At 41.4% G+C, this 26,198-nt stretch overlaps 1 protein-coding gene across 10 annotated transcripts in view; it reads right to left on the bottom strand.

Moving 5' to 3' along the window:
* LNX1 (ligand of numb-protein X 1) overlaps positions 1-26,198 on the bottom strand; it is a 202,764-nt gene that overhangs the window by 11,070 nt on the left and 165,496 nt on the right. For 6 of the 10 annotated variants that reach the window (XM_005555290.5, XM_005555291.5, XM_005555289.5 and 3 more), the window contains 3 exons: positions 11,893-12,024; positions 8,740-8,917; positions 6,636-6,864 (listed from right to left, as the gene is read on the bottom strand). In XM_005555290.5, the coding sequence (XP_005555347.2) occupies positions 6,636-6,864; positions 8,740-8,917; positions 11,893-12,024 (539 nt within the window). The remainder of the gene's footprint in view (positions 1-6,635; positions 6,865-8,739; positions 8,918-11,892; positions 12,025-26,198) is intronic. The other 4 variants (XM_074040017.1, XM_074040016.1, XM_074040015.1 and 1 more) reach the window with 1 other exon arrangement.

Genomic DNA, 26,198 nt, shown 5'->3' with positions numbered 1-26,198 from the left:
TATAACCTACATAAACAAAAGCTCTTTGGGATTATCAGTATCTTTTAAAAAATGTATAACAATCTTGAGACAAAAGGCTTTAGGAATTGCCGTCCCAGATATGTTTATTAAACTTGGACATCCCACTGGTATCTAAAACTCAACATGTCCAGAACAACAAATATATCTTCATTCTTCCTTAATATTGCAAAATAATTGCATTAATGGCTCTAATTCCTCACTCACTCTTGGTATCTATGTTCTTTATCACACAACTTTGCATGCCCTCCTACTCTGATTCTGGCCTCATCCATGAGCTCATCAGTCGAATGCTTGCCATGGCCAGTCAAACCCTAGACATGCAAGCATGACCAACCAAGATTAGCAGCCACCTAAATGCAGAGCAGAGTGCAAATGCATGAGTGAGCCAGCCAAGATCCATCAACTCTAGCCTGGATCAGCTGAACCCCACAGACTCGTGAGCAAAATATATTCTTATTGTCACATGCTATTGAGGTTTTGTGGTTGTTATGGAGCACAACTGTGAAAATAATTGGTATTCCTACTCCCCTATTTTGACTATATCCTCCAGCCAGATGAAGATATCATCATTTACTCCATTACTCCAACATCTTTTCTTTTCTTTTTTTTTCAGACAGAGTCTCACTCTGTCACCCAGGCTAGAGTGCAGTGGCATGATCTCGGCTCACTGCCTCTACCTACTGGGCTCAAGCAATTCTCCTGCCTCAACATCCTGAGTAGCTGTAACTACAGACATGCACCACCACTCCTGGCTAATTTTTTGTATTTTTAGTAGAGATAGGGATTCACCATGTTGGCCAGGTTGGTCTTGAACTCCTGAACTCAGGTGATCTGCCTGCCTTGGCTTCCCAAAGTGCTAAGATTATAGGAGTGATCCACCACACCTGGCCTCCAACAAATTTCTAAATTCCCAAACCAACCCAGTGAATGACAAAAGTCTGCTTCATTCAGACTCCTAAACTTGCTTTACAGTAGAGAGAAAACAAATTATATAGCTCACATTATTAAAGCCAAGTGTAGGCTTAGCATCCTCTTGAGGGTGCTCACAAAACTTCCATTGCATCACGGTAAAATCATAGACTCTAAGGCCAGAGAGCCTGGTTCAAATTTCAGCTCTGCCTATTAACTGGCCATGTAACCTTGGACAAGAGAACCACTCTGTGCTTTAGTTTTCTGCCTTTAACGTGAGGATGCCATTAGTACCAAAATCACAGAGTTGATGTGAGTTTTAAATGAGTGAGAAATGCAAAGAACACATAAAGCTCTCACAAAAATGCCTGACACATAGAAAGGGCTTTATAAGTATTAGCCACAGCTGCCTCTTTTATTATTACTGCATAATGTGAATGCACCTGATAGTGTCCCTGTCTTATAGTTAAAATATGAAAGCTCTTTGACTTTAAAAGGAGAAGACATGAGATCTGTGTCCTTGCTATTCAATATAAACAATCTTCATTAAGATGTTTTATGAGTTTCAGGAGAGTAAAAGGTTAAAATTCTTAGGCAAGAGGAGAAATGAGTTAATGTGTATTACTATCATACTAGTCCAGATGAGAGCATGTTTGGAAAGACTTCCAGATGTGGAATGTGGGCCCTGAGAGCCAACAAAGAATGAAGCAGAAAGCCTTCAGTGTTTCCTGAATCACTTCCAACTGAATGGCAGCTGATAATTTGTATAGCTGAGAGACAATGTCTGGAGCTGTTACCCAGGGGTCACTCTTGGCACACAATGCACACAACAATGCACATTTGCATTGTCCTTCATAGCCTACTTTTACTGTCTCCTCAATTAGTTCAGAACAAGCACAGCTTACCAATGCTACCCTCTTCATATATATTCTGTGTCGTACCACACTTAAGGACATAATTACAATGGATTTCCTGTTTCTAGACCTGCTGACATGTTATATCATTTTTCTTCATCGGTAGAGCACCTTAGCTAATTGGCTGGATCATACATTAGGGCAAAGAATTTCCTCGAAATTTGTTAAGTGAAAGGGAAAAATGTTTGGCCAAGTAGATTTGTAACTTGGAGGGAAATTTCTGTGGATTCAAAAATATCCATTTGCAGCTTAACTCTATGAATTCAAGTAACACGATTTTGCTGAGATACGACAAATGGCCTGAAATCCTTAGAGTGAATGATATTCATGCTAAATGGCTAGAGACATTTAAGCCAGTGGTATTGCATCAGTCAGGGAGAACTGGTGTCCTCGAGGCTCTGAGGAGTCGAGATTAGAGATGGGAGCAGATGCCTCCTCCCACGAAAACTGAAAGGGGCTCATACCCTGGGACTATCTGAAGCCTGATCTAGGGGCATGACCGATTATTGATGACTTCTGAGAAATACCAGGAGGACACACTTCTAGTTTCAAAATGGCAGAGTGAAGCCTGTGTTTCCTCTTCTGCTTTAAAACATTACTATAAAAGCAAGTAGGAGACTTGGAAACAGAAATACAAATTCCATCTTAAACAAAACGAAGTGTCACCATAGATGAGGGAGAGGTGCCAAAGGCAGTCAAAGAGGAAAAGATGGAAGAGAAGACACCCACAGCTGGAGAAGATAGACCAAGCCAGCAGAGCCTTGAGGTCTTAGCAAATGGCCACTCTGATGGGCAAAACACCCATTCTACCTGGGAACGCCAGACACAAGAGGGCTGGCTGCTAGCAGGCTTCCCTGGGCCCAGATTGGCAGAAAATAAAGGCATGGGTAAGCCAATGAGAATCCGAGATAACGCACAGGTATGGGCTGCAGTTGGCCAGTGTGTGAGTGGAGGAAGAGAGACTATGGATTGTGCCCAGCCAGGCTGGGCTTAGTCAGCTGGGGACAAATAAACACACTCATTGCCTGGTGCTATAAGGAGAAATTTCTACTATCTGGAATATGGCGCTGTTCTTTCCCCATGTTATAAACCTCCAGCAGATAGCACTCACCAGAAAAATGCTGCCACAGAAATGAAGTGCTACTATAGAAAATAAAATTTATAACCAACCATATTACTATGAATTTAAAATATTTCTGAAGCAACTGCTCTATGAACAAGAGCTCAATGCAGAGATAGGACTTCAAGGAAGATGAGACAACAGGAGACATGAGCCAATGGAACAGAATAAAAAAGTAGAAGAGAAAAATAAAAACACCACAGCAATGAAAGTGGTTGCAAAGGAACAGAAATAATATTGAAAACACAGTGAGCATTGAAGGACAGATGCAAATAAGCCGGGAAAACATGCAGCACTATTTACAATCGCAAAGACACAGAATCAACCTAAATGGCCATCAATGGTAGACTGGATAAAGGAAATGTGGTACGTATACACCATGGAATACTATGCAGTCATAAAGAAGAACAAGATCATGTCTTTTGTGGGAATATGGTTGGATCTGGAGGCCATTATCCTTAGCAAACTAACTCAGGAACAGAAAACCAAATATCTCATGTTCTCACTTACAAGTGGGAACTAAATGATAAGAACTCATGGACACAATGAGGGGGACAAGAGACACCAGGACCTACTTGAGGGTGGAGGATGGAAGGAGGAAGAGGATCGGAAAAAATAACTAATGAGTACTAGGCTTAGTACCTGGGTGCTGAACTCATCTGTATAACAAACCCCTGTGACATGAATTTACCTATATAACAAACCAGCACATGTACCCCTGAACCTAAAATAAAAATTAAAAGTCAAAAAAATAAAATGGAGAAAAAAGAGTTGAAAAGGATCCTAGAACATTAAATATATGAAATATAAAATATATCAAAGAAACAAATATCTAGAGTTCCTAAAAAGCAGCAACAAAATAATAGAAGTTATTTTGAACGTTAAGTAAAAAGACCAAGCCACATATGGAGGGAAAGAAATGACATGAGCCCCACACTTCACACCATTCAGTGCTACTTAGCAGTGATGCAATGCCTATGTAGTCCTATAGGAATGAAGTGTGATATAATAACATGATACCCAGGCAACCCGGTGCATGGCTGTTTAGATGTACCATAACGTATTTAACCAGTTCCTAATTGGCAGTGGATACGACGATGGTGCAATGCCTATCATGATACCCAAGAACATCAGATTTGTTTTTAAATAAAATGCATGGTCTATAGGAGTGTGTATGCTACCATTGTGTTTGTGTGTATGTGTGTACATATAAACACAGGCCGGGGGTGAGCAAATTACAGCCCAGCCCAGCCCAACACCTGGTTTTATAAGTAAAATTTTATTGGAATGAATGGAACACAGCCTTCCTCATTCATTCACATATTGCCTATGGCTGTCTCATACCACAAAAGCAGAAATGAGTAATTGCCACAGAGACTGTGTGGCCCTCAAAGCCTAAACTATCAGGCCCTTTTCAGAAAAAGCTTGCCAGCCTCTGACTTACAGTACACAAAAAATTGATAATGGTGATCACCTTTATTGAATGGATCTGAAGGGAAGGAGACTTACTTTTTGTTCTCTTTATACTCTTTGGTGCACTTTGAATTTTCTACCATGTTTATTCTATTACTATAGGGAGAGGATGGAATGAAAGAAACTAGGAATCTCCAGGGTTCCGAAAAGCAGTGCTGTCTATGCCAAGATATCATGCTTCCTTACCACTGTCCATTTAGAGGAAATGAGCAAAGTGCAGATTCTACTTCTTCTTCTTCTTCTTCTTTTTTTTTTTTTTTTTCAGACAGAGTCTCACTCTGTCACCCAGGTTGGAGTGCAGTGGCACAATCTCAGCTCACTGCAACCTCTGGCTCCTGGCTTCAAGCAATTCTCATGCCTCAGCCTCCTGAGGAGCTGGGACTACAGGCGTGTGCCACCATGCCTGGTTAATTTTTTGAATTTTTAGTAGAGACAGGGTATTGCCATGTTGGCCAGGTTGGTCTCGAACTCTTGGTCTCAACTGATCCATCCACCTCAGCCTCCCAAACTGCTGGGATTATAGGCATGAGCCACCATACCCAGCCCAGACTCTACTTCTAGCAAAAGCAGAGAAGCACCACGCCCAAGGGCAAATGACAAAAGGTAGAGGGGAAGAAAGACATTCACTTGGTTGTATTTGGAGCAAAAAGCACCTCACATTATCCTCTCTTACATAAATGAATAATGAGGGACTTTGATTCTATGACAGAATAGCTTTCAAACACAAAAAAACAAAACGATTTTAATAGATCCTAGTTTCAGAAAGATTTTTAAAAATAAAACTTTAAAGTAATACTCTCTACTTTCACGCAGGCTCAGTTCTAAAATGTCCAAAGGGTTTTAAACTGACTCAATGCTCAGATTTTAACTGTTTAAGGACTTTTGAAAATGTACTGCTTTAGAAAACAATTTATCAACTAGTGAAGGCTCAAAAAGCAATCTAGTTCATTTTGCATTTGAGGCAGGGTTTTGTTTTTCTTAAAAAACTCATTTGAAATGTAAAAAGAGAGAGAGAATTATCCCCACCCTCAAGAAAAATGTACTAAAACTAAATATATCACTTTCATTTTTCCATATTTAGTTCTACGCTAGTATCTCTTCAGTGATGCTAATATGTAGCATTATTCACACATTGGAATTAACAAGATGATCATCTGAAGGCCAATAGTTTATGCTCTAATGCAGGTGAGCAAACACGAACTTGTCTGTTCTTTGAATAGTTCTGTATCTAGCCATTTCGTAAGGCTAACCCCAAATTCTTCCTTGAAGTAATTAAGCGAGACAAGTAAATGACAATCCAGCTACTTCCTGAAGTTTTACACAAGAACTTCTCAGGAGCAGGCACTAAGGAGAGACGATCTAAGAAATGTCTCCAAATCAAAGGTACTTAAACATCTTAGCAAAGGCAAAGTGTTCTGGGGCATGGTTTTATGTGCAGCCAAGGCCACTCAAAAGACAAAACTGGCCGGACATGGTGGCTCACACCTGTAATCCCAGCACTTTGCGAGGCCGAGGCAGGCAGATTGCTTGAGGTCAGGAGTTTGAGAGCAGCCTGGGCAACGTGGTGAAACCCCATCCCTATTAAAAATACAAAAATGAGCTGGGTGTGGTGGTGTGTGCCTATAATCCCAGCTACTCGGGGAGGCTGAGGCAGGAGAATCGTTTGAACCCAGGAGGCTTAGGTTGCAGTGAGCCGAGATCGCACCACGGCACTGTAGCCTGGGTGACAGAGTAAGACTCTATATAAAAATGAAATGAAATAAGATAAAGCCACAGAAGGCAGTCAGCCTCTCTGCAAGGTCCCAGGGCTGCCACTAGCAGATTAGGCAAAGGTGAACCTTCTCGTAGGTGGTGCAGCTCAGCTCCAGGGGGTGTAAACACAGGCTGGGTCTCTGCCCCCTCTGTGGAGCTCCATGCTGCATGAACAACCTACACAGCTGTACGTGGCAGTCCTGGGAGCTCCTCAACCTGAACGCCAAACGGTGTTTCCACATTCAGGCTTTCATCCTTGCCCCAGAATGCCCGCATGCATTTTCAGTTACAAATGGGAAGAGAGAATTATTTCACAGTCCCACCACCAAGACTGGGTCTCATTAAGATTCTAGTGCCATGAATCAGCCCTAGAGAGTGAAAGAGTGGTTTAAGAAATGTAATCATTTCCTCCCACACCCCTACAGGGATGTTGCGTTGGGACTTACCGTGGTAATTCCAGCCACATGACCCAGGATGGGGACCAGTCACTGGGTGGGGCCATGTTGTGGTTGGAGTCCAGTGCTGCTGGGCTGCTGCAGTCTTCCTGGGGCTCATACTCCTTAACTTCCAAAGCTTTGAGTACTATCGAGGACGATGTTCTTTTCAATAATGCCACTGCCTCACTCCGGCTAACCTCTGTCAGTTCGACCCCATCCACATTCAACAAAATGTCACCTGATGGCCAGAGAAGCAGAAGCTATCTTGAGTGAGAGCACAAACATGACTTCTGCTTCAAGTGCAAGGGGGTAGGGGCTGATGGGATGCAGACATGCAGAGGGTAAAGGTTTTCTTTGTTAACGGGAGGCTGGGTGCCCACAAAGCACATGGTAAAGTGTGTGCATTCCAAGGTGCCGTTAAGACTTGTTTGGGGTTTTCTAAAGCACACCTATTGGTGTTTGGCTCTTGCTGAAGGAAGGAAGGAAGGAAGGAAGGAAGAGAGAGAGGAAAATTAGTCTTGTTCACTATTTAATCAAAGAAAACCTACTTTTTCACTCTTTTGTTTCTTGTGTTTAGCATAAAGTAGGAGGATTTGGCAAAAGCTCCAGCATTTGCACAGAGCCAGGCATGTAGTAGGCATCCAGTAAATATGGATTGAATGAAAAGAAACTACCCATGAGAGTGTCTGGCAGAGGAGTCGTGGAGCTGCACTTTTTTTTTTTTTTGAAGTGGAGTCTCGCTGTCTTGCCCAGGCTGGAGTGCAGCGGCCGGATCTCAGCTCACTGCAAGCTCCGCCTCCTGGGTTCACACCATTCTCCTGCCTCAGCCTCCCGAGTAGGTGGGACTATAGGCGCCCGCCACCTCACCCGGCTAGTTTTTTGTATTTTTTAGTAGAGACGGGGTTTCACTGTGTTAGCCAGGATGATCTCGATCTCCTGACCTCATGATCCGCCCGTCTCGGCCTCCCAAAGTGCTGGGATTACAGGCGTGAGCCACTGCGCCCGGCCAGAGCTGCACTCTTAAAGAAGCAGAAAGAACAACATTTTCATTGCCAAGGTGAAAATAGCTACTACTGATTAAGCACCTACAATGTGCAAGATCATTTCCATACAGATCATATAATCCTCTAGCTCATGTTCTGTTAAGAAGTCATTTGTTAACAAGCCACTTTGTTTGGCCTCATCATTCTCCACCCAGGTGTTTTGCAGAAAAGAGAAATTAAAACATACATCTCTCCTATTTCCATTTTCTATTCTTTTATCTTCATCCTGTTTCTTTCTGTCCTCTTTTGCTTATCTTTCTTAGACAGAATAACCACAGCAAGAGCAAAAAAGATAGGAGGAGAAAAAAGAGAAGGGCCCTGAGTCCTTTCTGACCCAAAAGAAGCATCTTTCAGCCAGCTGACTAAATCTCTTAATATACCATCCCCCTGTGGCTCCTCAGGCTCAGCAACTGTACTTGGGAAACTTCAATATATCTCTTGAATCTGGACTTTTAAATGGCATAAATCCTCATCCATCCGAGCTACCCTCTTGTATGAACTGACAATATTATTAAGGATACATATTTGTAGAGGCAAATTTGATATCACCTTCCTTTATTTATTCAAAGTAGCCCAGAACATATGAGCTTAAAGTAGTGAAATACTTTTCACCCTGGGAAAGTATCTAGCATGATACTTTCACTTAATGAGTATTCATGGAATCAAATCTATCAAATGAGTTTTTCTATCTAACTCACATAATGGAATAATTCATGAATTAGTTTCACCACTGGATCAACCCACCAAAGAACCATGTAGAATGAATGGAACTAAATTATGCCATTTAATAGAGGTAACTTGCTCATAACTTTAGCAGTTCTCTATTAATTCCTGGAACTGTTTGGAGATTCCAGCTTTACTTGCAGGCAAGTTGGCCTGCAACTAAGAAGAGTGGAACCTGGTCTAGTATCTATACTCAAACCAGTCAAGGGCAATGGGTAACAAAAGTCCTGGCTGATCACTCCCACATTCTCTCATTAATTTTGAAAATAGTCACCTAACACAACAAGCTACTAATTTCTCATAATACTCTGCCACCCCAGTGCCTTTAACATCCCTTTACTTTTTACCTGTTTTTATTCTTCCATCTCTGCTTATGACTCCTCCGGGCTCAACACTGATGACATAGATAGGCAAATCCCATTCTCTATGTGATGCTCCCCCTGCGACGGTCATGCCGAGAGATTCGCCGGGGTCTTTTTGGATATTTACCACCTTCTCATGACAAGTAATTTTAGGATGGAGGGGCTGAAAGCACAGACAGAAAAACATGGCACATGAATTTACAACTCTGGTAGTTTTTGAATGTAGAAAATGCAAAGTGGGTTTCCGTTTTCTAAATGCAAAAACTACCAAAACTGCATAAATTATGAAAAGTGCATAAATACAATGGTGGTTCTTGAAATCACAGAGAAAGACACGTGGAAAGAACCCTCAACTTATTCACCCCAACCATAATAGGGTTACATTGTCCCAAATTCTATAGGTTAACTCAGATAAAGTTTACATTTCAAAAGGAAAGAGTAAAAATGGAGGAAGGAACAGATTAGAGACCATTAGAAAAATACATTTCTAAAATATTTTTGGTGGAGACAAAGCCTTGCTTTATTGCTCAGGCTGGTCTCGAACTCCTGGCTCCAAGTGCCTTGGCCTCCCAAAGTGCTGGGATTACAAGCATGAGCCACTGCGTCTGGCCATGGAAGAATCTTAAGTACACAGACTGCACTCAAAATTTCGCAAGTGAGTCATTTATTCCTGATAGTAGTGAGTCAGCATTTCAGAAACACTGTCATTTATGAGTATCAGAAACTTTTCTAAGTTAAAAAAAGTAACCACATTTTATAGAGTCTTCTTTCACACCTGCTCAGTACTTACCAGACAGCCTTGCCTGCGGTGAGCAAGCGATGTTTAGTTGTGCACTGAGGGGCTGGATGCAATGGCTGAAATACCACAAATACGACATGTATGCATGTGTTCTGTGTCTCATGAACCAATGTTCATGACCATTTCCTTTCTCAACCAGAAAGAGACCAATGTCAGCAATGGGAAAAAAAAAAAAAAGAAATAATCTGTGAAAGCTTCATACCCGGGGTTACCTGACTTTGGCTGGAGAGGAGGATAGTTATGTATGATAGAGATGACTTTTCTATCTATCTTTTCTCTCCATTCTCCTCACCCTACTTTGGACACCTTAAAATGTTCCTTGATGTTTAAAAACATAATTTATGATAAAATAGTTTAAGCTAATTAAAAACACGATGGGTACCTGAGTATTTCTCAAACTATAAGACGTATTTCTATTTTAGAATATTTGCTTTGGATATTTAGAATAAAACATTTTAGACAAGTAACAAAGCATAAAGAATAACAGAATGACCTACCCATGTACCTCAAAACCCTACATCAGAAATAAACATTCCATGTGCACTTAGTCCCTCTGTCACTCTTTCTGCTCATAGTCCTTTCCTCCCCACAGAGGGAAACCATGCAAAATTTGATGCCTATCATTCCTTGACTTTTTTAATTGGCTAAAAGTTTTCTGTCCCACAAATCCTGCTTTGTCTTCTTTGGTATTTCTTTGAATTGTTTAAGCTCTTATTTTTAAAAAGCTACCTAGTTTCCTAAACCAAACAAAATTTTAGTAAGAATATAAAAATTGAAATCATCAAAGAATCATATATGTCTTAGTTTTATTTTAAATATGTTACTTTTTTGTGAGGATATTTCAGAAGGCAGATAGAATATAAGTTAAAATGGAAATAATTACAATTCCCACTAAGTCAATTTGTATGTTTCCAGGAATTAAGACACATGACAGAGGGTTGCAGCAGAAATGTGATCAGATCCTCCCAGCTCTTTCATGAGGAGGAGGTGGAAGGAATTATAAAACCACAGTGCAGATGGAGGCTACCTTCTCCATAATTTGATGACTTAGAATATGACATATTCTAGTTAATTCAACTAAAATTAGTTAATTGGATAAAAACTTCAATTAAGTTAATAAACTAGTTTTCCATTAATAAAGATGATCAGTTAAATTTAAATATTAAGCATTTACTAGCAAAAAGACATCAGGGAGTCTCCTTATCCGTAAAATGTTTTAGTGGAATATATTTGGTCTGTCTAGACTCCTTATTGTAAATAAACATGTAATTTATGGATTTATGAGGCTTGGCTGGCTGGAGAACCCGGAAGGGTATATAACCTTGTAGGCTCTGTAATTAACACAGCATACAGCAGAGACGTTCCAAAATAAAAAAATTTGATATTGTTTCTCTATGTATTACTCAAAAACTCAATTTGTAAGCTATTCCAACCAACATATAGATTGACGTGGAAAGAAAAGGGCATTCCCTACTCTCTGTTGCAAGAAGAATGAGCTACCGTTAAGAATTTTTTTTAGTTACAAGTGATGCCATGAAACCAGAACTCAGGAGAAATGACTGAAAGAAGCTCATTAGCATCACAACAGGATGCCAAGCTAAAGTCATAGGACGCTTAATTTGGACTAAACAAGGTTTGTGTTGCTTAAACACGCATCTAAATGAAGAGGTTAAGGCATTGCATCTAACAGATGCCACAGAGAGAAGTACAAATTGGGCTGCGTCACTTCATTTAAAGAGAGGCTGCAAACTGGTGGCCTGAAGAAGGAATTCCACCCACAGATCCGCAGTGTTTTAGAGTTTTCTGGATTGAATGCCATATAACATGTGCTCTCTGGTTTGCCCCAATCCCCAACACTCCCTAATGTTACATGAGCTGCAAGTGTTTAAATTATCTTCCTGGGCCCTTCAGCAAACACAAACAAAAACTAAAAGTAGCCGGGAAATCATTGATTTCTAGGCAGACCAAAAAATTCAAAAGCCAGAAACCAAGCGAAGTGTTTGCTTCATTTCAAAGTGAATAAAATACAGTCCTTAAAAAAGATGACTCTTGGTAAAAACATGACATGTATTTGGCTTAGGCTAGAAATCAGGTTCCTGTATGAGGTCTGCATGATCAGGTTTCAAAACCCTCCTGCACTTTCCTCTCTCCTGCTTGGATGGGAGACACCTGTTATCTCTTCAAGTCTTAAATATGGGACTTTGGGCTTTTAGTTTTACAAGTCAAAGTGTCTGTTTAAGTAAAAAAGTCCTGAGATGACACTTAGAAATGTTAAAGCAAGCAGCCTTCCCAAGAAATAGCTCCTTGCAGGAGCAGCGGAACTGCCCTAGAGGCCTCACCTTGGGAGTGTTGCTCCTCTCCCCTGGCCCTGGGGACCAGCTGCCATTGCTGTTCCAGCTGGCTTCCTGAAAGATGTCAGGGCTCCGCCGAACCTGGCGGGACACGATGAGGTGAACACGTCTTTCACTGGCCTGGGCAAGAAGACACAGGTATTAGCCACTGTCAGTTTCCATCCACTGCATCCAGCACCAGGGGCTTACAAAGACATCACTTTGATTATACCATTTTTTTTTTATGGCAAAACATGGTTTCTAGTTTGTGGTGTTTTTTTGTTAAGATTTACCCATCTTGTAATTTGGCAACAGCATGAGAGCTCTTTCCTTTATCCTTAAACCAGGTAGTGAACGTTGCTCAAAGGGAAAATCTAAGGAAGGTTTGGTTCCTTCCAGTCTTTGAAAAGGCATCATTAGATATTGCTAATTCGTTTTTAATTAATGGTTCTACCACACACAAGCCATGTCCTAAGTTCTTCCTAGAAAGAATTAGGTTCACAGTGTAAAGTAGCAGCCCAAAGCAAAGGTCTGAGATCAATGGTACACAGTAAAGAAAAAGAGATAGAGTTAATGGCAGTAACCTGCCACTATAGGAAGAGAAATCCTGAGTCTGACACTTGCAAATATTTGGGCATAGGAAAGGTTTAGCACTTTAGAAATATGGGGATGACTTCATACATTAATATGTACAGCCTAATCAAAATTCTTTACCTTCAATTCACAATCACAAAGACATGGAATCAACTTAAGTGCCCATCAACTGATGGGTGGATAAAGAAAACATGGTATGTATATACCATGGAATACTACTCAGCCACAAAAAAGGATGAAATGTCTTTTGCAGCAACTTGGATGGAACTGGAGGCCATTATTTAAAGTGAAGTAACACAGGAATGGAAAATCAAATACTGCATGTTCTGACTTGTAAGTGGGAGCTAATCTCTGGGTATGCAGAGGCATACAGAGTAATATAATGGACTTTGGAGACTCAGAAAAGGGGAGGGTGAATGGGGTGAGGGATGAAAAACTGCCTATTGGGTACAGTGTACACTATTCAGGTGACAGGTGCACTAAAATCTCAGACTTCACCACCACACAATGCATCCATGTAACCAAAAACCACGCATATCCCTAACGCTATTGAAATACAAAATGTTTAAAAGACTGCAAAAGAGTAATTTGCCTTGATTCTTTATTTCTTATGGAACTACCACTTACTCTGACTGCTAATTCTCTCTGCTATGTACATCGATATTTGGACAGGCATTCAGAATAGCAAATATAGTACTTATTGGAAAGGTCTACTCCACATGATTGATACGGTTTGACTGTGTCCCCAGTCAAACCTCACCTTGAATCATCACTCCCATAATTCCCATATGTCATCGGAGCGACCTGGCAGGAGGTAATTGATTCATGGGGGTGGGTCCTTCCCATGCTGCTCTAGTGATAGTAAGTCTCATGAGATCTGATGATTTTATAAATGGGAGTTCCCCTGCACAAGCTCTCATGTCTGCCACCATGTAAGATATCCCTTTGCTCTTCCCTCCTCTTCCACCATGATTGTGAGGCCTCCCCAGATATGTAAAACTGTGAGTTCATTAAACCTTTATAAATTACCCACTCTCAGGTATGTCTTTATTAGCAGCACGAGAACAGACTAATACAATTATACATTTACAATTTGTCTTTCTGCCACAGATTAGCTTCACATGTGTCGGGTAGTATGGGTCATTATTCCAGAATTGCTGACCATTGAGATTTCAGAGCTGCAGGTCATTCAGACTGAATCTTAGACCTATGAAACTCATATAAATGGAGCTCTCTGGTGGCCTATGCTGAAGTAGCCAGCTGACCTCATTTATCTCTTTAGTAAAAGCTGAAAATGAATGAGATATGGAAGATTTGATTAGAAAGGTTCCCAAGACAGACCTGGTTTAGGGACAAGGGAGATGGAAGAGAGAGGAGTAAGGTTTGGTGGTTTCTGTCTTCATTCCATCCCTTGCCCACTCACCACCACAGCAGAGAAGAGGCAGTGACCTGCCAGCCTTCTTCCTATACAGGTATGGTTATTGTGCTAGGGGAGAAAGTCAGGTCATGAAAGGAGGGCATTGAAATTCCATGCTCTTTTCCATTGACTCAGACAATGGGGGTGGAGATATTTGCTTCCTGTGTGCTATGGTCTGCACATGTTTCCTCAAAATTCAGATGTTAAAATCCTAATCCACAACATGGTGGCATTTGGAGGTAGGGCCTTTGGGAGGTGATTTGGTCATGAAGGCAGGTCCCTCCTAAGGGGATTAGTGCCCTTATGAAAGGGGCTGGACGAAGTTTGTTTGCCCCTCTACCATGTAAGGATAAAGTGAGATGGTGCCATCTGTGAGGAAGTAGCCATCCCCAGACACCAAACCTGCTGGTGTCTTGATCTTTGACTTCTTGACCTCCAGAACTGTGAGAAATAAATTTATGTTGTTTATAAGCCACCTAGGATAGTGTGTTTTGTTACAGCATCATGATGGACTAAGACACTGCCTTTTCTGCATCTTCCTTCCCAGAGCACACAACTCACTCTCAGGAACTAGGACCTTGTTTTAAAAATCTCAAGTAAACACACTTTGGGAGGCTGAAGCGGGCAGATCACTTAAGGTCAGGAGTCCAAGACCAGCCTGGCCAACATGGTGAAACTCCTTCTCTACTAAAATACAAGAATCAGCCAATCATGGTGGCAGGCACCTGTAATCCCAGCTATTTGGGAGGTTGCAGCAGGAGAACTGCTTGAACCCAGAGGGTGGAGGTTGCAGTGAGCCGAGATTGTGGCACTGCACTCGCGCCTGGGTGACAAAGCAAGACTCTGTCCCCCCCACCAAAAAAAAAAATTCTTAAGTAAAAACCACCAACTAGTGAAACCATATTCCTATGGTTGTCTGACACTAACCAGTCCAAATCTTCACGACTTTGCGTTCTTATAACACTTCTTCTCAGGGCTCTCTTGAAACTTAGGGGTCATGATTTGGGTGGCTATAAATTAAATGAACTTTTAGGGACAACTGCCTGGGTACAGTAAGAGTGTCTATTGTAACATCAAAATGGATGATCAGCCAGGTGAGTTGACTTATTTCACAAAAATTAGAAAATCCATCTGAAAAGGGCCCAAAAAAGAAGTTGGAGTCCTCTGCTCCATGCCCTTCACACAAACCCCGGCCATCACTTCTGATCTCCCCAGCCAAGGCTAATGTGCCCTTCCTTTGTTCACCTATCTTGAATTCCCTGGTGTTTCTCATCACATATAAAGCTTGTGTCTGAACATAAGAAAAATAAAAAGCCCAGGAAACAATTGTGAAGAAAGCTGACATGAAGAACGATGGAATTAGCCAACTAAATCCAATTCTTGGAAGAGTATTTTGTAAGAGCTGTGTCTTTCTTTGTACTGTAAGCCTCCCTTCTTCTAAATAAGATTATCTTTGGGAACTCTCTAAAGCAAAACTTACTAAAAGAGAAGAAGTGGTGAACATTCAGGTCAAAACCCCAATTACTGAGCTTGAATTTGCTCTCTTTGGGGAAACTCTGATGTTTTGAAGGATCCCAGCAGTGTGTCCGTAGGCCTGCAAATTGCATCACGTTCATTTTGGACGAGGAGCAGCCACATGATCTAAGCACCTCAAAAGAACTTAGAAACTTTTAGACTTACACATCGAATCAACTTGCCAGGCAAAATCCAAATTGCCGAGGAGAAGCCTGCAAGAACTATTTAATTCACATTTTCAAGGACAAATTTCTCACTGGATTTTCAAATGCTGGCTTTGGTATTAAGTTGTTGGCAGGAATAACACTACAATAAATAACTCTGGTATCAATTTACTTGGAAAGAAATTCTCTGCAAGACTGGATCTGTGGCTCTTACCAACCACCTTGTAAACTCACAGGAAGACTTTGTTTGATGCACTTTTGTGGTGTTTGAAGATATAAGGTGGAAAATGGGCTAATATGCTTGTCCTGGCTTTAACTCCTATCAGGAGCTGGATTCAGTGTAAAGAAACATCCCCTAGCACTACAGAATCTTTCTTTCCACTGGTATGAATGTGGTGTGAGTGTGAGGAGGGGGAGTATGGGGGAGACACAGAAAGACTGAATGAGAAAATGGCAGAAACTTGTTTATTTCACACCTACATGATATGTGCCAAGAAAGTGGATACAGCAGATCTGTCATTCCAGCAAGCAAAGAATAGCTTGCTGCAAGAAAGAGGTAAGACAGCTTCTCTCTTGCATCTCTTGGGATGTGCAATTTGGGCAAAAGGATGGTTTAACAACGGTGGCTACCTTAATTAGAAGGCGTGACTTAAAGTTTCCTCTCCTCTCTCCCTTAAGAATCCTAGATTGTGATCTAGGCAAATTCGGGACACACTGGTTACAACCTGCATAGCTTGACTGCTGTACCATATTCTTTCTCTCCCAAGAGTGCAAGCATTAGACTCCCTCTCTCTTTTCCGCCCTGGGCCAGTTCCCTCCTTAGGAAACTTGGTGGTCCTCCGCTCCTGGGAGGGCACCATATTGATGCCAAACTTAATGAAGACACCCAATCGGCAGAGTGCACTACCGCCCAGAGCTCCTGGGCTCAAACGACCCTCCAGCCTCAGCATCTGGAGTAGCTGGGGCTACTTCACCCGGCATCCCTCTCTCTTTCTACAGGCAAAGAGGAAGGGGTTCTGATGCCATCCATATTCTCCCCTGTGGACTTTAGTTTGTTGGCAGCCTCCTGACAAGCACTCTGTCCCCAAGGCTGATCTATGCCTACCCTGGGCCAGACACCACACTGGGAACCTTGAGGACATGGTTCCTGCCCTCCTGGATTGTTTCCTACTGCAGGGATAGTCAGATGGGAGTGCCATGAAAGAGAAATAGCAAATATACTTAAGGGTTTCCAGAGGTGGGACCGATTACTTCTGGCTGAGGAAATAGGAACCGTCTAATATTCAGAAAAAAAAGAGGGTTAAAACCAAGTAGCATTTGTATGGAAGGACTTGCTTTCTGTCGTTTTGTTTAACGACTGCTTTTCTCTGTTGAGATTTGACTCAAAACTGCCAGTCATATTTATATGATGGAACTAAGCATTTTGCAGAGCTGTACACTGGAGCACAGGGCATCTTTCTACTTTCTTGGCATTGCATGAATCCATACAGTGGCTAAGAGAAGAAAAACATAGTCCAGAAGCCTCATTTATATGTACCCATCTTTAAATAACAAAGCCTATCTCTTATAGCTGGAAGGAGTCTGGGAGCATTGCACTGTGATCTCTTGCTGATCAAGCATCTTCCTTTGTGTTCAGCCTGCAATTGACTCTTTCCCTTCCAAAATCCACTATGGCTGATGAAAACTGCTCACACTATCAGGGTGTAACATAGATTTGCAACTTCCCAGAACAGAGAGATGGGAGCCAAACATGCCACCACACAAGGAGCAGCATTTTGTAGAGCTGTACACTGGAGCACAGGGCATCTTTCTACTGCCTTGGCATTGTGTGGGTCCATACAGTGACTATGAGAGCCAGTGATAACGTACAGGGAGAGCAAGAACTGGTCAAGTACCTGTTCTCATCCAGACAAAGGCTTCACCTGCTCATTGGCAGAGAAGGATTGGAGTTAAGCCAAATGCATGACAACATTTGCTGCCTTTTTGACATATAGGTATATGCTTAAGTAAAATGTATAATAAACTATATAAAATGCACTGGGTTCATTTGTTATTGTGCTTCTCGTATGAGTTTTATAAAGTTTCAAGTTAAGAAAGTTAAGAGTTGCCACCCTCTCCCCACAATGCCCCAGGGTATTATTCTATACACACACTTGAAAGGAGACTCTAAACCCACTGCTGGGCATCAGGACTGTGTTGTTCAGAGTAGGCAGACCATGTACATAGCTCCCTTTATAGAATAGCCTTGGTCCACAGGAGACTCATGCTTGATTGTGTGGGCCCCTTGTTACAGAGACAAGTGAGAGCTGTAATGCGACTGATAACTATATAAGCTACTTAAAGAGTTCCTCCTCGAGAGAGGGCGGGGGAGCAAGATGGCTGAATAGGAACAGCTCCAGTCTCCAACTCCCAGCACGAACGACACAGAAGACCGGTGATTTCTGCATCTTCAACTGAGGTACTGGGTTCATCTCACTAGGGAGTGCCAGACAATCGGTGCTGGTCAGCTGTTGCAGCCCGACCAGGGAGAGCTGAAGCAGGGCAAGGCATCACCTCACCTGGTAAGTGCAAGGGGGAAGGGAATCCCTTTTCCTAGCCAGGGGAACTGAGACACACAACACCTGGAAAATCGGGTAACTCTCACCCCAATACTGCGCTTTAAGCAAACGGGCACACCAGGAGATTATATCCCAAACCTGGCCGGGAGGGTCCCACGCCCACGGAGCCTCCCTCACTGCTAGCACAGCAGTCTGCGATCTAACCTCAAGGCAGCAGCGAGGCTGGGGGAGGGGCGCCCGCCATTGCTGAGGCTTAAGTAGGTAAACAAAGCCGCTGGGAAGCTCGAACTGGGTGGAGCTCACAGCAGCTCAAGGAAACCTGCCTGTCTCTGTAGACTCCACCTCTGGGGACAGGGCACAGCTAAACAACAGCAGCAACAACAACAACAAAAAAGCAGCAGAAACCTCTGCAGACGCAAACGACTCTGTCTAACAGCTTTGAAGAGAGCAGTGGATCTCCCAACACAGAGGTTGAGATCTGAGAAGGGACAGACTGCCTGCTCAAGTGGGTCCCTGACCCCTGAGTAGCCTAATTGGGAGACATCCCCCACTAGGGGCAGTCTGACACCCCACACCTCACAGGGTGGAGTACACCCCTGAGAGGAAGCTTCCAAAGTAAGAATCAGACAGCTACACTCGCTGTTCACCAATATTCTATCTTCTGCAGCCTCTGCTGCTGATACCCAGGCAAACAGGATCTGGAATGGACCTCAAGCAATCTCCAACAGACCTATAGCTGATGGTCCTGACTGTTAGAAGGAAAACTATCAAACAGGAAGGACACCTACACCAAAACCCCATCAGTACGTCACCATCATCAAAGACCAGAGGCAGATAAAACCACAAAGATGGGGAAAAAGCAGGGCAGAAAAGCTGGAAATTCAAAAAATAAGAGCGCATCTCCCCCTGCAAAGGAGCGCGGCTAATCGCCAGCAATGGACCAAAGCTGGACGGAGAATGACTTTGACGAGATGAGAGAAGAAGGCTTCAGTCCATCAAACTTCTCAGAGCTAAAGGAGGAATTACGTACCCAGCGCAAAGAAACTAAAAATCTTGAAAAAAAAGTGGAAGAATTGATGGCTAGAGTAATTAATGCAGAGAAGGTCATAAACGAAATGAAAGAGATGAAAACCATGACACGAGAAATACGTGACAAATGCACAAGCTTCAGTAACCGACTCGATCAACTGGAAGAAAGAGTATCAGCGATTGAGGATCAAATGAATGAAATGAAGTGAGAAGAGAAACCAAAAGAAAAAAGAAGAAAAAGAAATGAACAAAGCCTGCAAGAAGTATGGGATTATGTAAAAAGACCAAATCTACGTCTGATTGGGGTGCCTGAAAGTGAGGGGGAAAATGGAACCAAGTTGGAAAACACTCTTCAGGATATCATCCAGGAGAACTTCCCCAACCTAGTAGGCCACGCCAACATTCAAATCCAGGAAATACAGAGAACGCCACAAAGATACTCCTCGAGAAGAGCAACTCCAAGACACATAATTGCCAGATTCACCAAAGTTGAAATGAAGGAAAAAAACTTAAGGGCAGCCAGAGAGAAAGGTCGGGTTACCCACAAAGGGAAACCCATCAGACTGACAGCAGATCTCTCGGCAGAAACTCTACAAGCCAGAAGAGAGTGGGGGCCAATATTCAACATTCTTAAAGAAAAGAATTTTCAACCCAGAAGTTCATATCCAGCCAAACTAAGTTTCATAAGTGAAGGAGAAATAAAATCCTTTAGAGACAAGCAAATGCTTAGAGATTTTGTCACCACCAGGCCTGCCTTACAAGAGACCCTGAAGGAAGCACTAAACATGGAAAGGAACAACCGGTACCAGCCATTGCAAAAACATGCCAAAATGTAAAGACCATTTAGGCTAGGAAGAAACTGCATCAACTAACGAGCAAAATAACCAGTTAATATCATAATGGCAGGATCAAGTTCACACATAACAATATTAACCTTAAATGTAAATGGACTAAATGCTCCAATTAAAAGACACAGACTGGCAAACTGGATAAAGAGTCAAGACCCATCAGTCTGCTGTATTCAGGAGACCCATCTCACATGCAGAGACATACATAGGCTCAAAATAAAGGGATGGAGGAAGATCTACCAAGCAAATGGAGAACAAAAAAAAAAGCAGGGGTTGCAATACTAGTCTCTGATAAAACAGACTTTAAACCATCAAAGATCAAAAGAGACAAAGAAGGCCATTACATAATGGTAAAGGGATCAATTCAACAGGAAGAGCTAACTATCCTAAATTATATATGCACCCAATACAGGAGCACCCAGATTCATAAAGCAAGTCCTGAGAGACTTACAAAGAGACTTAGACTCCCATACAATAATAATGGGAGACTTCAACACTCCACTGTCAACATTAGACAGATCAACGAGACAGAAAGTTAACAAGGATATCCAGGAATTGAACTCATCTCTGCAGCAAGCAGACCTAATAGACATCTATAGAACTCTCCACCCCAAATCAACAGAATATACATTCTTCTCAGCACCACATTGCACTTATTCCAAAATTGACCACATAATTGGAAGTAAAGCACTCCTCAGCAAATGTACAAGAACAGAAATTATAACAGACTGTCTCTCAGACCACAGTGCAATCAAACTAGAACTCAGGACTAAGAAACTCAATCAAAACCACTCAACTACATGGAAACTGAACAACCTGCTCCTGAATGACTACTGGGTACATAACGAAATGAAGGCAGAAATAAAGATGTTCTTTGAAACCAATGAGAACAAAGATACAACATACCAGAATCTCTGGGACACATTTAAAGCAGTGTGTAGAGGGAAATTTATAGCAATAAATGTCCACAAGAGAAAGCTGGAAAGATTTAACATTGACACTCTAACATCACAATTAAAAGAACTAGAGAAGCAAGAGCAAACACATTCAAAAGCTAGCAGAAGGCAAGAAATAACTAAGATCAGAGCAGAACTGAAGGAGATAGAGACACAAAAAACCCTCCAAAAAATCAATGAATTCAGGAGTTGGGTTTTTGAAAAGATCAACAAAATTGACAGACTGCTAGCAAGACTAATAAAGAAGAAAAGAGAGAAGAATCAAATAGATGCAATAAAAAATGATAAAGGAGATATCACCACCGACCCCACAGAAATACAAACTACCATCAGAGAATACTATAAACACCTCTACGCAAATAAACTAGAAAATCTAGAAGAAGTGGATAATTTCCTGGACACTTACACTCTTCCAAGACTAAACCAGGAAGAAGTTGATTCCCTGAATAGACCAATAGCAGGCTCTGAAATTGAGGCAATAATTCGCCTACCAACGAAAAAAAGTCCAGGACCAGATGGATTCACAGCGGAATTCTACCAGAGGTACAAGGAGGAGCTGGTACCATTCCTTCTGAAACTATTCCAATCAATAGAAAAAGAGGGAATCCTCCCTAACTCATTTTATGAGGCCAACATCATCCTGATACCAAAGCCTGGCAGAGACACAACAAAAAAAGAGAATTTTAGACCAATATCCCTGATGAACATTGATGTAAAAATCCTCAATAAAATACTGGCAAACTGGATTCAGCAGCACATCAAAAAGCTTATCCACTATGATCAAGTGGGCTTCATCCCTGGGATGCAAGGCTGGTTCAACATTTGCAAATCAATAAACATAATCCAGCATATAAACAGAACCAAAGACAAGAACCACATGATTATCTCAATAGATGCAGAAAAGGCTTTTGACAAAATTCAACAGCCCTTCATGCTAAAAACGCTCAATAAATTCGGTATTGATGGAATGTACCTCAAAATAATAAGAGCTATTTATGACAAACCCACAGCCAATATCATACTGAATGGGCAAAAACTGGAAAAATTCCCTTTGAAAACTGGCACAAGACAGGGATGCCCTCTCTCACCACTCCTATTCAACATAGTGTTGGAAGTTCTGGCTAGGGTAATCAGGCAAGAGAAAGAAATCAAGGGTATTCAGTTAGGAAAAGAAGAAGTCAAATTGTCCCTCTTTGCAGATGACATGATTGTATAGTTAGAAAACCCCGTTGTCTCAGCCCAAAATCTCCTTAAGCTGATAAGCAACTTCAGCAAAGTCTCAGGATACAAAATTAATGTGCAAAAATCACAAGCATTCTTATACACCAGTAACAGACAAACAGAGAGCCAAATCATGGATGAACTTCCATTCACAATTGCTTCAAAGAGAATAAAATACCTAGGAATCCAACTTACAAGGGATGTAAAGGACCTCTTCAAGGAGAACTACAAACCACTGCTCAGTGAAAAAAAAGAGGACACAAACAAATGGAAGAACATACCATGCTCATGGATAGGAAGAATCAATATCGTGAAAATGGCCATACTGCCCAAGGTTATTTATAGATTCAATGCCATCCCCATCAAGCTACCAACGAGTTTCTTCACAGAATTGGAAAAAACTGCTTTAAAGTTCATATGGAACCAAAAAAGAGCCCGCATCTCCAAGACAATCTTAAGTCAAAAGAACAAAGCTGGAGGCATCACGCTATTTGACTTCAAACTATACTACAAGGCTACAGTAACAAAAACAGCATGGTACTGGTACCAAAACAGAGATATAGACCAATGGAACAGAACAGAGTCCTCAGAAATAATACCACACATCTACAGCCATCTGATCTTTGACAAACCTGAGAGAAACAAGAAATGGGGAGAGGATTCCCTATTGAATAAATGGTGCTGGGAAAATTGGCTAGCCATAAGTAGAAAGCTGAAACTGGATCCTTTCCTTACTCCTTATATGAAAATTAATTCAAGATGGATTAGAGACTTAAATGTTAGACCTAATACCATAAAAACCCTAGAAGAAAACCTAGGTAGTACCATTCAGGACATAGGCATGGACAAAGACTTCATGTCTAAAACACCAAAAGCAATGGCAGCAAAAGCCAAAATTGACAAATGGGATCTAATTAAGCTAAAGAGCTTCTGCACAGCAAAAGAAACTACCATCAGAGTGAACAGGCAACCTACAGAATGGGAGAACATTTTTGCAATCTACTCATCTGACAAAGGGCTAATATCCAGAACCTACAAAGAACTCAAACAAATTTACAAGAAAAAAACAAACAACCCCATCAAAAAGTGGGCAAAGAATATGAACAGACATTTCTCAAAAGAAGACATTCATACAGCCAACAGACACATGAAAAAATGCTCATCATCACTGGCCATCAGAGAAATGCAAATCAAAACCACAATGAGATACCATCTCACACCAGTTAGAATGGCGATCATTGAAAAGTCAGGAAACAACAGGTGCTGGAGAGGATGTGGAGAAATAGGAACACTTTTACACTGTTGGTGGGATGGTAAACTAGTTCAACCATTATGGAAAACAGTATGGCGATTCCTCAAGGATCTAGAACTAGAAGTACCATATGACCCTGCCGTCCCATCACTGGGTATATACCCAAGGGATTATAAATCATGCTGCTATAAAGTCACATGCACACGTATGTTTATTGCGGCACTATTCACAACAGCAAAGACTTGGAATCAACCCAAATGTCCATCAGTGGCAGACTGGATTAAGAAAATGTGGCACATACACACCATGGAATACTATGCAGCCACAGAAAAGGATGAGTTTGCGTCCTTTGTAGGGACATGGATGCAGCTGGAAACCATCATTCTCAGCAAACTATCACAAGAACAGAAAACCAAACACCGCATGTTCTCACTCATAGGTGGGAACTGAACAATGAGATCACTTGGACTTGGGAAGGGGAACATCACACACCGGGGCCTATCATGGGGAGGGGGGAGGGGGGAGGGATTGCATTGGGAGTTATACCTGATATAAATGACGAGTTGATGGGTGCAGCACACCAACATGGCACAAGTATACATATGTAACAAACCTGCACATTATGCACATGTACCCTAGAACTTAAAGTATAATAATAAAAAAAAAAGAGTTCGTCCTCTAGGGTTTCATCATCAACATGTTTTACATATTTTACCTGATATTTTAATAATCACTTCTTTAAGAAAATTTATCCTGCATTCCTCATTGGTTTCTTTTCCAAGTGTCTCAGAATGAGACACTTTGGCTTTAAATGATTTTTCAACATATACTTGTGGGGATAGCTCTTTCTACACTGTCTGTGTTGCCCCATTTTAGAATCTCTTCCAGCAAGTGTTCAAGTATCATTCTCAGAGAATCCATCTTGTGCTCACAAAGCCCTGGGAAATTGTGAAGGCACTGATTCCATAAAATTAGAAAGTCAAAGACATACAAGAAATGTCAGACATCATCTCATCCAACATTTTCTCTATAGCCTGTAATTCAATTTCCCTAAAAATTCCTCGTCATGTTGTCACCCAGCTCATGCTTCGCTACCCCCAATGACAGGGAGCTCACCGTATCCCAAGGCAGCACTGGCCATTTTTAGACAGTGCTAGTTAGAATGTTTGTCCTTAGGTTGAACTTAAATTTGCCATCCTATTGCTTCCTATTGGTCTAGTTATGTTCAGTAGGGCAATCCCGCATCATTTTCCCTGTGACAATCCTATTTGAAGATCACTCTCATTGCCCCCTCTTAGCTCTTTCCCTTTCCAGGTCAACTATTCCTAGTTTTTTCCACATTGAATATCTTTTCAAGTCATCTCAAAAATGTAGTAAGTTCTGGACTCTCTGTAATAAAGTTATGTGTGTGCACATGCAGAATAGAACCCAGAAGATGAGTTCTGGTCTGTCCAGTTACAGAGTAGGGTCTTTTTGTTGATGAACCAGTTGCATGGAGGATCTCATTAATGGTGTTTCAATTTTGTCATTTGTACAAGCATAGGGGATTGTCTCTATGTTCTATGAATCCAAAAATTCAATAGATTCCTGTCTTTACCTATGGATTAATTGAAAGGTGACAAGGAGATATTCAGGACTGCACTATAGGGCAAATTATAGCAGAGCAGCCTACCCCTGAGACCACATGATGCCATACAGACCTTACATGACAGTACAGACAACTGGAAGCATCAGAACCAAATGATATGCTAGAAAAAATCAAAGGCATCAGTCATTCCTGTTGATATGTCAGTGTATTTCCCAACAAGGTATGGAAACAGAATCCTTCCCCTTTCCTTCTTTCCAGTAAACAAAAGAACTTCCAGGGGAAAAAAAATCCTTCCATTGAGCAACGAGTTGGAGGCTCCAGAAATACAACTCTAGAATGAATTAGTGGTGTACTATAAGTTGATATTCCCTATAAAATGAGTTTGGCAGAGCAAATCTGGTCTGTGTTGATTTGTTTGCCATTGAAACTTTGGACCCCCAGCAAAGCGCCTGATATATTATTAAAAAGTTTATGAGTATCTCATGCTGAAGAGGTGGTAGCTCCTTCAGGAAGCTAAAAGCAATCAGTCTGGTCAAGGAGAGAGGAAATTAAGGAGGCTTTGAAGAAACATAGTAAATAGGATCTTAAGATTCGATCGGGGTGGAAAAGGAGAATTAGGGCAGCAATATGGTTTATTTTTCCCAGTAGACTATAGCTCCATGTTCATCCTTATGTTCCCAGAAGCATATATCTTTAGATTCAAAGACATTAATGATAATACAGATGGTGACTTATATGGGGTCATACAGATGACAGTGACAAGGGCAAGACACAAAGATTTAGTTCTTGAGTCCCTGAATCTGCTGGTGGCTGAGTCAGTAAAATGACTCAGCATCCTTGCCTCATACACCACTTCTTTTACAATATCTAAAAGTTACTCTCATGATTATGTTCTATAAAAAATATGTATTTGGGGGGATATGTGGGTTAGAGGAAGGGTAGTGAAGTTTCAAGATCCCCTAATATTTGTAGTGTATAGCTGCACATAATGTTCACTCATGGAATTCTAAGTTGAAAAGCTATACAGTTTACCAAGTCACACCCTGTATCAAGAATGCATAAAATTTGGAGCCCTATACAAAAATCATTTGGACTGAGAATTCAGCTCAAGGAGATTAAAAAATAATCTCTAATCACGTCTATGTGCATTAAATTTATCACAAAACCATGGTA

This window comes from Macaca fascicularis, chromosome 5 (assembly GCF_037993035.2).
Source record: "Macaca fascicularis isolate 582-1 chromosome 5, T2T-MFA8v1.1".
Taxonomy (NCBI): domain Eukaryota; kingdom Metazoa; phylum Chordata; class Mammalia; order Primates; family Cercopithecidae; genus Macaca; species Macaca fascicularis.
The sequence above is the reverse complement of the archived record's forward strand: the minus strand, read 5'-3'. Positions and strand labels throughout refer to the sequence as shown.